General features: G+C 42.9%; 1 protein-coding gene across 1 annotated transcript in view; it reads left to right on the top strand.

The window, feature by feature from the left end:
• Positions 1–515: 515 nt before the first annotated feature.
• The window catches only part of LOC122549504 (fibrocystin-L), a gene marked incomplete at its 5' end in the record, with an annotated part of 252,804 nt that continues 235,921 nt past the window's right edge, over positions 516–17,398 (top strand). Inside the window, 6 exons of the mRNA XM_087985858.1 lie at positions 516–586; positions 7,521–7,624; positions 8,285–8,371; positions 8,446–8,590; positions 11,570–11,651; positions 12,275–12,332. Coding sequence (XP_087841984.1) covers positions 516–586; positions 7,521–7,624; positions 8,285–8,371; positions 8,446–8,590; positions 11,570–11,651; positions 12,275–12,332 — 547 coding nt within the window. The remainder of the gene's footprint in view (positions 587–7,520; positions 7,625–8,284; positions 8,372–8,445; positions 8,591–11,569; positions 11,652–12,274; positions 12,333–17,398) is intronic.

Here is a 17,398-nt window from a genome sequence, read left to right as displayed (position 1 = left end):
GAGAACTAATGAGGGTAGGCTAGGCCTGCATCCTTTGGAGTTTAAAAGAGTCAGAAGTGATTTAATTGAAACATAAAAGATCCAGAGACGACTTGACCAAGTGGATGTGGAGTGGACGTTTCCTTTTGTGATAGACTATAGAATTCGGGGTCACAACTTAAAAGTCATTTAAAGCAGAAAAGAGGAAACTTTTTATTCTAGATTAGATTACATTACAGTGTGGAAACAGGCCCTTCGGCCCAACAAGTCCACACCGACCCGTTGAAGCGTAACCCACCCATACCCCTACATTTAGCCCTTACCTAACACTACGGGCAATTTAGCATGGCCAATTCACCTAACCTGCACATCTTTGGACTGTGGGAGGAAACCGGAGCACCAGGAGGAAACCCACGCAGACACGGGGAGAACATGCAAACTCCACACAGTCAGTCGCCTGAGGCAGGAATTGAACTCGGGTCTCTGGCGCTGTGAGGCAGCAGTGCTAACCACTGTGCCACCGTGCCGCCCATTCTCTTGAAAGTCTTTTGAAATTCAGTTCCTCAGAAGGTAGTGGATGCAAAATGTTGAATATTTTAAGGCAGAGGTAAATAGGTTCTTGATTGCCAAGTAGATTAGATTCCCTATAGTGTGGAACCAGGCTCTTCAGCCCAAACAGTCCACACCAACCCTCTGAACACCCAGGCCCATTTCCCTCTGACTAATTGACCTAACATTATGGGCAATTTAACATCGTCAATTCACCTGATCTGCACATCTTTCGACTGTGGGAGGAAACCGGAGCACCTCGAGGAAACCCACGCAGACACAGGGAGAATGTGCAAACTCCGCACAGACAGTCACCCGAGGCTGGAATTGAACCTGGTACCCTGGTGCTGTGAGGTAGCAGTGCTAACCACTGAGCCACTGTGCCACCCCTAGATGAAGGATCATTAGTGTTATCTATAATGTAGAGATGAGGTTAAAATCAGATCAGCCATGATCTTATATGGTGGAGCAGGTTGCAAGGGCAAGTGGCCCACTCTTGTTCTTTGTTCATGTGTTGGACCTTGGTGGTGAGTGGGCTTTCTCTGTTAGGGGAGGTGGGGTGACTCCTGCTTGCTATTCCTTTAACAACTCGTGCCTCTGGGTTACAGTTGACTTTATGCCAACTCCACAACTCCTTAGAGACTCTCATTGAGCAACATCTCTATGCTTTGGTATCAATCTATCAATGATCCAGGAGGCAAAAGGAAGTGTTATGCTGGGAGGTATCACATTCACAGAAGAATTTTTATAAAGACAGATATGCAAGTGAGGCGTGGTAATACCCTAGCATTCAGAGTCATGAAAACAATTAAACACAAATAAACAGAGACAGAATTTCAGAAAGTATTGTAGTAATATTTGGACAGTACAGATTTCGAAGTAGTTTCCATGGCATCCAATTAGCCATTGCCCAGGTAAAGCTAAGGTAAATACAGCAAGGGGCCGAAGAGTCAGACTCAGGTTTTCAAGTTCCATCCCTCTCACACTGATGTTGTGAAATATTCACAGTGTGACTGTTGTAACATATTTGCTGTGATCGTTTCACATCGGGAATACAGGTGAACAGAAAGGATCGTTTGTTTGAAGCTTGTACCTGGGGAAAGGTAAGGGGCGTTGTGTGATCCAGGAGATACAAATATCTACTCTTACAGTGTTTCACTCTCCAGTTCAAGTTTTATTATTTCCTATGTTGGAGTGAACCAAAGAGCAATTTGCAACACCTTGAATCAAGGGTTCAAAGCAGGACTGGTTAAAAATCAGGGTGTTTGGTGTTTGTTGGTGATTGAGTTTCTTTTAAGTAAATTTGATTGTCTTCCTCAGATTGGTCTCTGAAAAGTCTTATTTAGTAGATTCAAAAATAGAAATTGCTGGAAAACCTCAGCACATCTGGAAACATAGAATCCCTAGTGTGGAAACAGTCCCTTTGGCCCAACAAGTCCACACTGACCCTCTGAAGAGTAACCCACCCAGACCCATTCCTCTACCCTATATTTACCCCTGACCAATGCACCTAACCTACACATCCCTTAACACTATGGGCAATTTGGCATGGCCAATTCACCTAACCTGCATATCTTTGGACAGTGGGAGGAAATTGGAGCACTTGGAGGAAACCCATTCACACACAGGGAGAAAGTGCAAGCTCCATACAGACAGTTGCCTGAAGCTGGAATTGAACCCTGGTCCCGTGAAGCAGCAATGCTAACCACTGAGCCACCATGCCACCTCCACCTGTGAAGACAAATCAGAGTTAGCGTTTCGGGTCGAGAGACCCTTCCTCAGAACCATGTTTTTATTTAGTCAATTGATGTACCAGAAATTACATGCGATAACAAAGAGAAAAGTAAATCGAACATTATATACAATAACAGCTGGTTGGAGCAAATCCAGCTCGATGTGCAGTAAGGCATAGATCAGGAATGATGAATATTAATGTACAAATTGACCAAATCCAGAATTGTATACTGTAATTTTGATTCGATAAATCTGCAACAGTATATTTTTACATACAGATTAGCTAATTCAGCAGCAGGACGTCATGGTTGATATTTAAATTCCTAACTCTCCCAGCATCACAGTATAATTTAGGTTTTTTTGTTACTCTGAGCTGATAGTATGCAATCTTGATTCTGACATGACTGGGTGGAAATTTTTGCATCCTATCATGTCACTTTCAAAATAAAGAGGCAAAAGCTGAACTATCACCCTTAATATCATGCCTCAAACCCCACCCTGCTTTCAAAAGGACCAGTTTGAAACCTAGTAAGAAAGACAGTAAGCTTTTTAAGTGTTTGCAAACTGAATGCTGATAGAATTCCACAGAGCTGGTATAATGCAGAACAAGACCACATAACTCTCTTAGCATTTTGACTTAGTGCTAAATCTCTACCTTTCCTCCCATTATCCAGCATATGTTTCCTTTTGTAAGAGCCTTCTTGTCTGCTTGAATTGAACTTGCCCTGACCACACTTCCAAGCAGTGCAATTTTATTCTAACTACTTGCTCGGTGCTAAATTTTTTTCTCACCTCACATTTTCTTTATCTCTAAAAAACATTGTGGGCGGCATGGTAGCACAGTGGTTAGCACTGCTGCCTCACAGCGCCAGAGACCCGGGTTCAATTCCTGCCTCAGGCGACTGACTGTGTGGAGTTTGCACGTTCTCCCCGTGTCTGCGTGGGTTTCCTCCGGGTGCTCCGGTTTCCTCCCACAATCACAAAGATGTGCGGGTCAGGTGAATTGGCCATGCTAAATTGCCAGTAGTGTTAGGTAAGGGGTAAATGTAGGGGCATGGGTGGGTTGCGCTTCGGCGGGTCGGTGTGGACTTGTTGGGCCGAAGGGCCTGTTTCCACACTGTAAGTAATCTAATCTAATCTAAAAAAAAATCTGCCAATAGGTACAAAGCTGGAAGAGCACAGCAGGTCAGACAGCATCTGAGGAGCAGGAAAGTCAACATTTCAGGTCAAAACCCTTCATCAGGACTCAATTAAAACTGGGCTTTTTGGCTGTCAGTCCCTTTACAAGCAGGGACGATAATTCCTTATCTACTCTGTCCAGATTCCCAATGATTTTGAAAACATCTCTCAAATCTCCCCTCAGTCTTCTCTTTTCCAAGGCAAACATGTTCCAGCATCTTCAATGCAACTTAATAACTGGTGTTTCAGCCTGGAATCATTCTTGTAAACTGCATTCTCTCAATTCATTCACTTAAAAAACAAGGGAGAAAAGGGCTGACCCGGAAATTACAGGGCAGTCAATCTAATCTTGATGGTGGGAAAAATTATGAGAAACAGTTCTTAAGGGCAGAATATACCTGCACTTGGAATGATGTGGATAAGACAGGACTAGTCAAATGGATTTGTTAAGGGAAGACCATGTCTGACAAATTTGATGGAACCTTTTGAGGAGATAACAATGATTGTTGACGAAGGTAATTCATTTGATGTGGTCTACATGGATTTTAGTAAGATTTTTGATAAGGTCCTTCATGGCAGACATGTCAAGAAAATAAGAGCTTGTGGGATTCTCGATAAAATAGCACACTGGATACAAACCCAACGCAACAAGGACAGAATCCTCCCACCCGGTCTTCACCTTCCACCCCACCAACCTCCGTATACATCACATCATCCTCCATCACTTCTGCTTCTTACAAACAGACCCCACCACTAGGGATATATTTCCCTCCCCAGCCCTATCAGTATTTCAGGGAAACCATTCCCTCCGCGACTCCCTTGTCAGATCCATGCCCTCCACCAGCCCACACCCCACTCCTGGCACCTTCTGCCACTGCAAGAAGTGCAAAACAACACGCCCACACCTCCCCCTTCACCTCTGTCAAAGGACTCAAAAGTTCCTCCACACCCGACAGGAATTTACCTGTACTTACACAAATGTCATCGACTGCATCCGTTGCACACGATGTAGTCTCCTGTACATCGGGAAGACATGACGCCAACTTGTGGAACACTTAAGTGAACATCTCTGGAACAACCGCACCAACCAACCCCCTCTCCCTGTGGCTGAACACTTCAACTCCTTCTCCCACTCCACCAAGGACATGCAGGTTCTGGGCCTCCTCCATCGCCAAACCCTACCCATCCAATGTCTGGAGGAAGAACGCTCATCTTCCACCTTAGGACCCGGAAACCACACGGGATCAATGTGGATTTCACCAGTTTCCTCATTTCCCCTCCCCCCCACCTTATCTCAGTCCCAAGCCTCCAACTCAGCACCTCTCTCTTGACATGTTCATCGTCCTTCCCATCTATCCGCTCCACCCTCCTCTCCAACCTGTCACCTTCTCCCCCACCTTTATCTACCTATTGGATTCCCAGTTACCTCCCTCCCAGCCTCATCCCCTTCTCTTTATCTCCCTGTCCCTCAGCCCACAACCCTCAATCCTGATGGAGGCATTATGCCTTAAACATCGATTCTCCTGCTTCTCGGATGCTGCCTGACCTGCTGTGCTTTTCCAGCACCACACTCTCAACTCTGAACTCCAACATCTGCAGTCCTCAATTTCTCTGAAAAAGCAGAAAGCAGAGAGTGATGGTAGAGGGATATTTCTGTAACGGCAATTCAATTTCCAGTGGGTTCTGCAGGGTTTGGTGGTGGAACCTTGGCTTTTTGTGGTGCACATTTATGATTGGGGCTTTAATATGATGAAGTTTGCAATAACATGAAAATTGGTAAGGTGGTAAATAGTGAGGAAGATAGCTGTAGAGTGCAGGAGGATATCAATGGACTGGTCAGCTGGGCAAAACAGCAGCAAACGGAATTCAACTCCGAGAAGTGAGATCCCAGGAAAGGGCTTACACTATTAATATTAGGACCCTGGAAAGTACTGAAGGTGAGAGGGTCTTGGTGTGTACATACACAAATCCTAGAAGCAGCAAGGCTATTAGACAAGGTGATACAAAGATATATGGGACACTTCCCTTTCTTAACTGAGCCATTAAAAACAAGAGCACTGAGGTTATGCTAAAACTGTATAATATGCTGATTAGTCTACAAATGGAGTACTCTGTGTAGTTCTAGTTGCCACACTTTAGAAATGATGTGATTCTATCTCAGCACAGGAGATTTACCAGGATATTGTCTGAAGAGTGGAAAGATTCAATAGGTTAGGGTTGTTTTCCTTGGAACAGCAGCACTTGAGTGGGACCTGATAGAGGTTTATAGGGCATTCCCAACATACAAACATCTGACTTATGAACAACCATACATATTCACACAATTCCATACAGCGTGTAATTTTAAAAATCCGATATGCAAATGATTTCCATACTTACGAATGGCTGTTTTACTGCATTGTGATCCAAACCTGTGTACAAATCGACATGTGAACGATTCAATCTGATTGCAACTTGGGGACTGCCTGTATAAGATCATGAGGGGCAAAGGTAAGGGACATAGAAATGCACCTGTTCCATCAATAGAGGGATTAATAACCAGAGGGCATAGATGTAAGCTGAAATGTAGAAGGCTAAGCAGAGTGTTGAGAAGCATGTTTTTCATCCTGAAGGTGGAAGGAATCTGGAAACCACTGCTTGACAAGGTGCTTGGGTCAGAAACTGTTCACATTTTAGCAATATTTAGGTATTCACTTGTGTTGCCATGGCCTACAGGATTGTGGACCAAGAGCTGGAAAATTGGATTATTGTAGTCGGGTCTTTGTAGAATGGCACAGACATAATGGGCCAAATGCCTTTTATTGTGCTGTAAATATCTGAGTCTATGAGATCCCTCCTATAGTGTGGCACCCAGAACAATACAGCGGTGCCCAATTTCTGCAAGTCCAACTTACAGATGCCTGTACTTACAAGTATGATCCCATACATGGGTTTTAATTTTATAAGAACTGACATACGAACATTTCCTTTCCCTACGACAGATACTTTCTAATGTCCTGCATCGTGTTCCAACTTACAAACAAATCAACTTGCAAATGCAATCCAGAACTGATCCGTTCCCAACCTTGAACAATACTCCAGGTGAAGTCTAAACAATGGCCTACATAAGTTTAGCATAACCTCCCTGCTTTGCACTCTATAACCCTAATAATGAAGCCTAATATACTGTGTTTCTTTTTTAAACAGGTCTCTTTACCAAACCTGACACCTTTAATGGTCTATATGCCCAGTCTTTCTGCTCCTCTGCAACTTTTAGATAGTAGCCTGCATTTGGTATTACCTCCCCAAGTTCCTTGTATCAAAGTCTGTTACCTCACATGTTTCTGCATTGAACTTCATCTGTCACCTATCCACGTTTCAATATCACTGTCCTCCTCACAGGTCACAACTCCCAAATTTTGTGCCTTGCAGATCAAGATCTAGATCATTTATATTAATCAGGAAAAGCAAGGATCCCAATGTCAATCCTGGGAAGTTCCACTACAAGCTTTCTTCCAGGCCAAAAAATACTCATCAACAATTATTCCTTGTTTCCTAACCCTTAGCCGAATTCAAATTCCCATGCTCCAACTCCTTTTAGTCCATGACCTATAACTTTCCTCATAAATCTTTTGTGTAACAAATGCCTTTTGGAAGTCCATATATACCACATCAACAGTCTTGACCTGGTTAATCCTCTCTCTTAACTCTTCCAAAAACTCCAGCAAACTGGTTAGACATGACTTTACTTTTAAAAATTCAGGAAAAACACAAGAAATTAACCAAATTTGACCCTTGCATTAAAAATGACTTATTACACTAGTTATCTAGAGCCATTCAGTTCTGAATAATAAAATAACAGAAAATACTCAGTCAGTCTTTCAATATCTAGAGAAAGAAACAGGCTGAACATTTCAGGTAGATGAGGTTTGATCAGATTTGGAGGTTTAACAGTTTATTAGCAAGTACAAGGCTCCCGGGAAGGAAGGGGATAGCAAACAGGGAAATGTTAGAGATAAAGTAGAAGGAGGCAATTCAACCACAGTGGTGTGTGTAATCTGTCAGCACGCAGCCTGATATAATCTTTCTCCTCCCAACAGACAGATCCAGAGGGAGGAACGGGAGCTGTGGGATGACATGAAGGGCCAGTCAGTGCAATGGGGCGTGGCCATTGTGCTTAGTCTCTGGTCACTGACCAATGCAGGTAATTGCAGTTCAGCTCAAAACAGCCAAATGTTATCACAGATCACTGCCAGTATTTAGCAAGTGGATTGCCAGTTTTCTAAATCATTTTATATTAGCCTGCTATTTATTAAACCTGAATTTGAATTACATCTGAATTTGAACAAATTTGACTGGGAGTCTTCACTGTTGATTTATCAATTATCTACTCTCTCCTCCCCAGTAAGTACCTATCTGTCAGTCTGCTATTCCTATCTTTCTGTTTCTGTCATATCCACCTGTACGAGTTATCCTTCGCATTTCAATCCTTCCACCATCCCCCCCGTTATTTATTTATTTAATTGTTTCTATGTGGATGCTGCTGACTAGGATTGCCCCATAGGGCAGTTCAGAGTCAACCACATTGCTGTGGGCCCAGAGTCCCATGTAGGCCAGACTGGGTAAGGAGGATAGATTTCCTTTGCAAAATGGTTTTAGTGAAGCAGATGTGGTTATGTAAGTGTCATTAGGCTGGCTTTATTTTCTCCCAGGTGTTTTTAAAATGATTGAATTCAAATTTCACCATCTGCTATGATGGGATTCAAACCCATATTCCCAGAGCATTCACCTCGGGTTCTAGATTACTGATTCAGTGATTACATCACCACTTCCCATAACATCTATGTATTTATTTATTTCCTAGTTTCCCAAAGTGTTCCTATTGTTTTGGACATCACTCCTTACCACGGTAGCGTCAATGGAGCAACCAGGCTGACAATTAAAGGAAAAGGTAAGGCAGGTTACTCTCCCTCTTTGATAAGTCTTACTCTTGCTGCGTCTAATATACTTTGGCTGTCTTCACAGGTTTCTTGGGAGAAAGGCCATTTGACTACACAGGAGGAAATGGACAACTGGGCAATAAGGTGCAGCTCCTATCAGAATCCAGGTCCATTCCCTGCGATGTAGAGAAAGATTCCAGCCACGAAACACAGGTTATTTGCTACACCAGGTAGATATATTCAGTCTCTCTATGCAGGATCATACTGCATTTCATAAGGAACCGGATGACTAAAGGTTGAATAACTCATTACCTTGGTAATAAAATAGCAAGATAGTTAGATTTTATTTTAGTTCATTCATGGGATCTGGGTAACACTAGTAATGTCAGTATTTACTGTCCATTCCTTACAATTTTAAATGTTGCTTTTCTTTCATGATGTCATGACAATGGATCATAAACTCTGATCACCTAGGGAAATACTGAATTTTCCATTGCAACCTGCATTTTTTTTAAAAGGAGTGACAATCAATGGATGATTGCAAATGCAAGTTCAGTGACTGACTGGGGAGAAATTCTAGAATGTCATATCAGTGCAGAGTCAGAGACATCTGAAACAGAATGTCTAAAATGGAAGGAGATAAAGGGAAGGGAAGGCGATAACCTATTGGTATTATTATTAGACAAATAATTCAGAGACTCAGGTAATGTTTTGGGGACTCAGGTTTGAATCCTGCCACAGCAGATGGTAAAATTTGAATTCAATTAAAAAAAAGTCTGGAATTAAGAATCCATTGATGACCATGAAATCATTGTCAATTGTCAGAAAACCCCATTGGGTTCATTATTGTCCAGCAAGGAAAGAGATCTGCTAACCGTACCTGGTCTGGCTTACATGTGACTTTAGACCCACAACAATATGGTTGACTCTCAATTGCCCTCTGAAATGGCCTAGCAACCCTTTGAGTTATTGCAATCACTACAACATCTCAAACAAATGGAACCATACAGATCACCTGGCATCAAACCTAGGCGCAGGAAAAAGAAAACGCAGAAACAGCCCTGTCGACTCTGCAAAGCCCTCCTCACCAACATCTGAGTGCTAGTGCCAAAATTGGGAGAGCTGTCTCACAGACTGGTCAAGCAACAGTCTGACATAGTCACACTCATGGAATCATACCTTACAGGAAATGTCCCAGACACCACTATCACCACAGATAAACAGGAGGCTGGAAGAATGTAGCAAGCCAAGCAGCACCAGCAAGTGGAGAAGTTGACATTTTGTTTTGAAGCCATTCATCAGGAAGGGGGAAGGGAGCTCAGAAAGAAATAGGAGTGAGATGGGGCTAGAGGAAAGGTGTGTGGGATAGCGATAGGTAGATGCAGGTATGGGGTTATTGTGATACGTCAGCGGAAAGGGTGGAGCAGAGAGGTAGGAAGGAAGCTGGGCAGATGAGGTTCGGTCAAAGAGGCGGGGAGGAGAGTAAAGACTGGACATGGAATGGGATTGGAGGTGGTGACATAGAGAAGTTAGTGAGGCGGGAGGCAGAATGGAAGGGAGGAGGCGGGGCTGGAAAAGGAGCTGGGGGATGGGTGGGAAGGTTATTTGAAACTGCAGAACTTAGTGTTAGGTCCTTGGAGCCGTGGGCTGTCCAGGCGGAAGGTTAGTTGTTGTTTCACCAACTTGCGGTCTTAGAAATGGAGGAGGCCAAGGATGTGGGAGGGGGAATTGAAATGGGTGGTGACCGGGACGTCAGGCTGGCCATGTCGCATTTGGCAACAATGTGCAGCGAAATGGACACTTAGTCTATGTTTGGTCTCACTGATGTAGAAAAGGCCACATTGGGAGTACAGGATGCACAAGGTTGGAGGAGATGCAGGTGAAAGTCTGTCTTGTTTGGAAGGACTGTTTGGGGCCCTGGATGGAGGGTGAGGGAGGTGGTGTACAGGCAGGTGTTGCAACTCTTCCCATTCCAGGGAAAGGTACCAAGGGGGTTGGAGGGGAGTGTAGCATGAACCAAGGAGTGTCAAAGGGAAAGGTCCTTTCGGAAGGCAGAGGGGGTGGGAAGGGAAAGATGTTCTGAGTGGTAGGGTCTAACCGGAGTTGGCGAGTGTTTGAGGATGATACGTTGCATGTGGAGGTTGGTGGTATGGAAAGTGAGGACACTTTATTCTATTTGGAGTGTGGGGAGGGGCGGAGAGGGAAGGACATTGTTGGAAATGGGACGGCACCTGGGACGCTTGGGAGTCTCCATGGCAGAGCAGATGTGACGTAGGTGGAGGGATTTGAAAAACAGGATGGAGTTTTTGCGGGGTAGAGGATGGAGGAGGGGTAGCCCAGGTAACTGTGTGAGACTGTGGGTTTTCATAAATATTGGTCCACAAACTGTCGCTAGAGATGAAAACAAAGAGGTCAAGAAAGTAGAGGGAGGTGTCCAAGATGGACCAACTGAACTGGAGGGCAGGATGAAAGTTGTTAGTGAAGTCAATGAACTGTTCCAGTTCAGCCTGGGTGCAGGATGTAGCACTGATGTAGTCATTGTTGTAAGAGCAAAAGAGTTGGGGAACAGAACTGGTGTACATACTGAAGAAGGACCACAATCACCATTCCTGGATAATTGAATTTCATTCCTCATGTCTGTGGGGGGAGGAGACGGGGTAAGTATCATAACCGGCAACATCTAGGGACATAATAAATTTCAATTTCAACACATGATGTTTTTAAGAAATAGATGCAACCATAGGGTTACATGATGTAAATTCAGTGATTATCTGGTGAGGAATTCTGGAATGTCATTCCTGTAGGGAATCAGGGAAACTTCAACCAGAAATATTAAAATGGAGGAGATAATCCATTATTCTCATGTTTCAAATCTAATTCTTTTATTAATTTCAGAAAGTCTGATTAAATTGGCTCCCTTTAAAACCTAAATTTCTTAGGACTGGAAGAAAGGTGAAGGGATAATTTTCTGAAATAAATGTTCTCAAGACCAATAAAGGGCACAGGTGAATAAAGAAGGGGAGCCAGTTCATCCTCATTAGGTGGGTCTCAACTACCTAGGTTATCCCATCTGCAATCAAACCAAATTGGGCAGCCTCACCCAGGGACTAGTCGCAAACAATGGTGAGAATTTTTCTGATGTTCTATTCAAAATACACTGTTAATCTGTGTTCCTTTGGTGTTCATGCACGTTTTTCCTTTCTTTTTAGACCACTACCAAAAGACAGCTATCAGGTTGTAGTGAGTGTAGACGGGGTTCCGATTAATGCCAACAAGACGATGGTCTTTAAAGTAAGTGCAACACGTTTTCATTCATTATTTACAAGATGGAGCTCTCACAGACCTGGCCTTTAGGGTGCAGCTCATACTATAATGTTGTTGATTGATAAATATAATCCAAGGCATCATTCAAATAGAAAATACTTGATGATATTAATATGTAAAATAAGATTGAAATTTGAAACTTTATCTGTAGCCACTGTTGGTCTTAAGTGTGCAGCTCATACTATAATGTTGTTGATTGATAAATATAATCCAAGTCATCAATCAAATAGGAAATACGTGATGATATTAATATGTAAAATAAGATTGAAATTTGAAACTTTCGCTGCAGCCACTGTTGGATCATAGAAGTTTTTCTTCCCCATTTAGTAAAAGGATATCTATCACCAGTAGACATCAGCACAGTGTTCCATTTCTTACTTAAAGATTACATTTTTCACACTTGCTATCTCAGTTGTGATCTGAAGGAGAAATTCTTTCTCCTCTTTAGAGATCTACCCAATTTTAATTCCCCATTCTGTTCAGGACAAAATTAACAATTGGGAATGGATGGGCTGAAAAACTCCACCTTCCAAATCATTGTCAAGACCATGATATTGCTAGTATTTAATTTCTGACATTTCTTTTAACAGTCAGAAGACCATTATACGCCAACCATTGAGAGGATTTCGCCCTTGTCTGGATTACCAGGTTTTTGTGCTGGAATCATGTTCTTAGATTGTTATGAATTTTTTTTAGAAACAGTTCTCATTCGTCAAAGGTTTAAGAATGAGAGGGCACTAAGTTAAGTGATTGGCAAAGGCTGCAGTAGTGCCATGAGGGAAAACGTTTTAATGCAGTGAGTGAAATGCATTGCCTGAGAGTAAGCTGGAAGCAGATTCAATGGAGGCAAAAGGAAATTGGATCATTTTCTGAAAAGGAAAAGATATTCAGGTCAATGAGAAAAGGGCAGGGGAATGAATTCTTCCTACAGCACACCAGCACAAATGCAATAGGCCAAATTAGCACCATTTGTGCCACAACCACCCTATTGTTCTAATGAATTGTGTAATTCATTCACAATGTGTTAGAGAAAAGTATTTTCAAATACCCCACATGCTACTTACATATCTTTTTCACCATCACATGTGAATAGAATAGGAATACTAGGACTAATACATTTTGATACATTCATGAAACTTACAGACTGATTGACAAACCTGTATGGTTCAGGAGTGGAGTAAGAGGTTCAGCAAAGTAACCAGCGTTCCTCTTAAATAGGATTTGCCATTTCATTTCATACCAGCAGGTCCTTCTCATTATTGACAACTCTTTATTTTCTTAACAGCACTCCTGCCAGCCCTGAAATCCCATGGGCTATGATTAGAAATCTGGACCAAATGTGTAAGAAGTCTAATGAGACCTTTCCCAAAGTCGGATGCAACTAGTTGCATTTTCCAAAAGAGTTCAGTGCATTGAGACAAGATTCCCATAAGAGAGAGAGTAATAAAAGGTCTATAAAAGTAGATCATTACTCATTAACATTAAGTCTTACCTTATTAATATGCAGCTTCCTGTTTTACCTTGGAACAGTAGAACAAAGACACCAAGAATTCCCAACATGACAGTCAGAGCAGATACTTGATGACTCCAGCTTGCTGCTTGGTATTCCAGACCGAAAAACAGGATGTACTGTTGGGGCCTATGCCTCTTCAGGTTGATGATCTCTGGCTTCAGTTTTCACACTTTAACAGCTTGAAGAACTTCTGTGATCTCTTGCTAAAGAAACACTGCAATGTCAATAAACTCTTTCACAATGCAGCTCCCTCATCTTGGGAATTCTGAGCCAATGGTTTCCGTAGCACTACATCTCAGCTGTCCCTCCATACACCATACACCAGCTGTCCTTCTCATTTACATTAATGGTGTCTGTTACCATCTTCTATAGCACCTTTTCACTCCTTCCGTTTCTGTGTTATTTCATCTCATTTTATTTGAGTCCTTTACTGATCTGTTTGTCGTCTTCCAGAGTGTTTTTCTGTTCCTTTACTGCTGTTTATACTACTGATAAATTGACGGAGATGACCATTGTGCATCATTTGCAGCTTCTCTGTCACCACAAATGGCTAATTCTTCAGTCCCATTCAATTTGCTCTTCACCACTGGCTGTGGGATATTTTCATATCTGTTAGGGATCAGATGAAATCACAATCTGCCATCTCATCTGAAAGATGCTACTATCTTGGTCTCAGCTGCAATTATGCGCTCAAGGCCAAAGAGTGGGGATTGAACCCATAAATCTTTCAGGAATCGCAAGAATCGGGAAGGGTCCCAAAGCACTGTAAAATCGCTATCATGACATCCCTGTTTAAAAAGGGAATGATGCAAAAGATGGAAAATTATACAGTGATTAGCCTAACCATGGTTGTGGGTAAGATCCTGGAATCCGTTGTGAAGGATGAGATTTCTGAATACTTGGAAGTGTAGGAAGTGTAGACAGGAGCCCTTTCCTGAAGAAGGGCTTATGCCCGAAATGTCAATTCTCCTGCTCCTTTGATACTGCCTGACCTGCTGCGCTTTTCCAGCAAAACATTTTTAAGCTAGGAGTTGGGAAGTACAGTTTGGGAGCAATTGTTCCACAGAAAGGGCACAACAGATATGTGGAGACTGTTTAAAGCACAGTTGTTGCAAGTGATGCACAAATTTGTTCCTCTGAGACAGGCAAGAAGGGGTAAGATTAAGGAGTCTTGGATGACGAGAACAGAGGAGCTTCTTGTCAAAAGGAAGAAGGCAGCTTACGTAAGGTGGAGGAAACAAGGATCTAGCACAGCTTTAGAGGATTACAGGCTTGCTAGAAAGGAGCTCAGAAATCGACTGAGGAGAAGCCAGTAGGGGCACGAAAAAGGCTTCACAGGAAGGATTAGGGAGAACCCAAAGGCATTTTACTCATACGTGAAGAATAAGAGAATGATCAGGGAGAGGTAGAGCCGGTCAGGGATAGCGTAAAGAACTTATGCGTGGAGTCTGAGCAGATAGGGGAAGCCCTAAATGAGCTTTTGCTTTGGTTTCCTCAGGGCCAGACCAGATTTATCTTAGGTTGCTCCAGGAAGAGGGAAAGGAGGTTGCTAAGCCACTGACAAAGATCTTTGCTTCCTCACTCTCCACGGGAGTTGTACCGATGAATTGGAGGGAGGCAAATGTTGTTCCTTTTTTCAAGAAAGGGAAAGAGAAATCCCTGGCAATTACAGACCAGTCAGTCTTATGTCTGTGGTCAACGAGGTTTTGGAAAAAATTCTGAGGGATAGGATTTATGACTATTTGAAAAAGCATAACGTGATTAAAGGCAGTCAGCATGGTTTTGTGACGAGCAGGTCATGAGTTCTTTGAGGAGGTGATGAGACTGGTCAATGAAGGTCGAGCAGTGGATGTGGTGTACATGGACTTCAGCAAGGCATTTGATAAGGTTCCCCATGGTAGGCTCATTCATAAAGTCAGGAGATATGGTATACAGGGATTTGGTTGTCTGGATTCAGAATTGGTTGGCTGACGGTACACAGAGAGTGGTTGTAGATGGAAAGTATTCAGCCTGAAGGTCAGTGTTGAGTGGTGTTCCTCAGGGCTCTGTTCTTGGGCCGCTGCTCTTTGTATTTTTTTTTAAATAACTTGGATGGGGAGGTTGAGGGGTGGGTTAGTAAATTTGCAGATGACACAAAGGTTGGAGGTGCCGTTGATTGTATTGAGGGCTATTGCAGGCTGCAGCGTGACACAAACAGGATGCAGAGCTGGGCTGAGAAATGGCAGATGGAGTTCAACCTGGATAAATGTGAAGTGACATTTTGGAAGGTCGAACTTAAATGCTGAATATAGGATTAAAGACAGGATTCTTGGTAGTGTGGAGGAACGGAGTGATCTTGGTGTTCAAGTACATAGATCCTTCAAAGTTGTTAAGAAAGCATATGGTGTTTTGGCTTTCATTAACGGGGGATCAAGTTTAACAGCTGCGAGGTTTTGCTGCAGCTCAACAAGACCCTGTCGAGGCCACACTTGAAATATTGTGTCCAGTTCTGGTTGCCCTACTATTGGAAAGATATGGAGGCTTTGGAGAGGGTGCAAAGAAGGTTTACCAGGATGCTGCCTAGATTGGAGGGCTTGTCATATGAAAAGAGGTTGACTAAGCTTGGACTTTTCTCTCTGGAGAGAAGGAGGACGAGAAGTTACTTGGTCTAACTATACAAGATAATGAGAGGCATGGATAGAGTCAATAGCCAGAGATTTTTCCCCAGGGCAGGATTGACTGGCACGAGGGGTCATAGTTTTAAGATATTAGGAGGAAGGTATAGAGAAGATGTCAGAGGTAGGTTCTTTACGCAGAGAGTTGTGAATGCATGGAATGCGTTGCCAGTAGTGGTGGTGGAAGCAGAATCATTAGGGACATTTAAGCGACTGCTGGACATGCACGTGAATTGAGGGCCGTGTAGCTTAGGTTATTTTATTTTAGATTAAGAATAATCCTTGGCACAACATCCTGGGATGAAGGGCCTGTTCTATGCTGTACTTATCTATGTTCTATGTATGATAAAATAGAGCAAAGTTAGAATGATTTCATCAAGGGGAGGTCATGCCGAACAAATCTGCTAGAATTCTTTCAGGAAGTAATGAGCAGGTTATATCAAGGAAAGCCAATGGATGTTATTTACCTGGACTTTAAGAAGGCCTTTGACAAGGTACCGCACAGGAGGCTACTCAGTAAGATAATGACCCATGGTGTCAGAAGCAAGGTGCTAGCATGGATAGAAGCGTGGCTGTCTGGCAGAAAACAGAGTGGGGATAAAAGGGTCTTTCTCAGGATGGGAGCCGGTGACAAGTGGTGTTCCACAAGACTCAGTGTTGCGACCACAGCTTTTCACTTTATACATCAATGATCTAGATGAAGCAACTGATGGCATTCTGGCTACGTTTGTAGATGATACAAAGATAGGTAGAGGGACAGGTAGCATTGAGGAGATAAGGAGGTTGCTGAAAAACTTGGACAGGTTAGGAGAGTGGGCAAAGAAGTGGCAGATGGAGTCCAAAATAGGAAAGTGTGAGGTCATGCACTTTAGTAGGAAGAATAGAGGCATGGACTATTTTCTAAATGGGGAGACAATTCAGAAGTCTACAGTGCAAAGAGACTTGGGAGTTCTAGTCCAGGATTCTCTCAAGGTAAACTTGCAGTTGAATAAGTAGTTAGGAAGGCAAATGCAATGCTGGCATTTATTTTGACAGAACTTGAATATAAAAGCAGGGATGTACTTCTGAGGCTCTATAAGGCTCTGATCAGACCACATTTGGAGTATTGTGCGCAGTTTTGGGCCCCATATCTCAGGAAGTTTGTACTGGCCCTGGAGTGTGTTCAGAGGAGGTTCATGAGAATGATCCCAGAAATGAAAAGCTTAACGTATGAGGAACATTTGAGAATTCTGGATTTTTACTCAATAGAGTTTAGAAGGATGGGGAATGGGGGGTGGAATCTAATTGAAACATACAGAATATTTATTGGCGTGGACAGAGTAGAGGTTGGGAAGTTGTTTCCATTGGTAGGAGAGACTAGGGCCTGAGGGCACAGCTTTATAGTAAGGGGAAGACCTTTCAGAAGAGAGATAAGGAGAAATTTCTTCAGCCAGAGTGGTAAATCCATGGATTTCATTGCCGGAGAAGGCTTTGAAGGCCAGATCATTGAGTATATTTAAGGCTGAGATAGACAGGTTCAAGGGTTATGGAGAGCACGGTGGGCGGCA

Source organism: Chiloscyllium plagiosum, unplaced genomic scaffold, assembly GCF_037043375.1.
Source record: "Chiloscyllium plagiosum isolate Xiang-an unplaced genomic scaffold, Cpla_swu_hap1 HiC_scaffold_4, whole genome shotgun sequence".
Lineage (NCBI taxonomy): Eukaryota > Metazoa > Chordata > Chondrichthyes > Orectolobiformes > Hemiscylliidae > Chiloscyllium > Chiloscyllium plagiosum.
The sequence above is the reverse complement of the archived record's forward strand: the minus strand, read 5'-3'. Positions and strand labels throughout refer to the sequence as shown.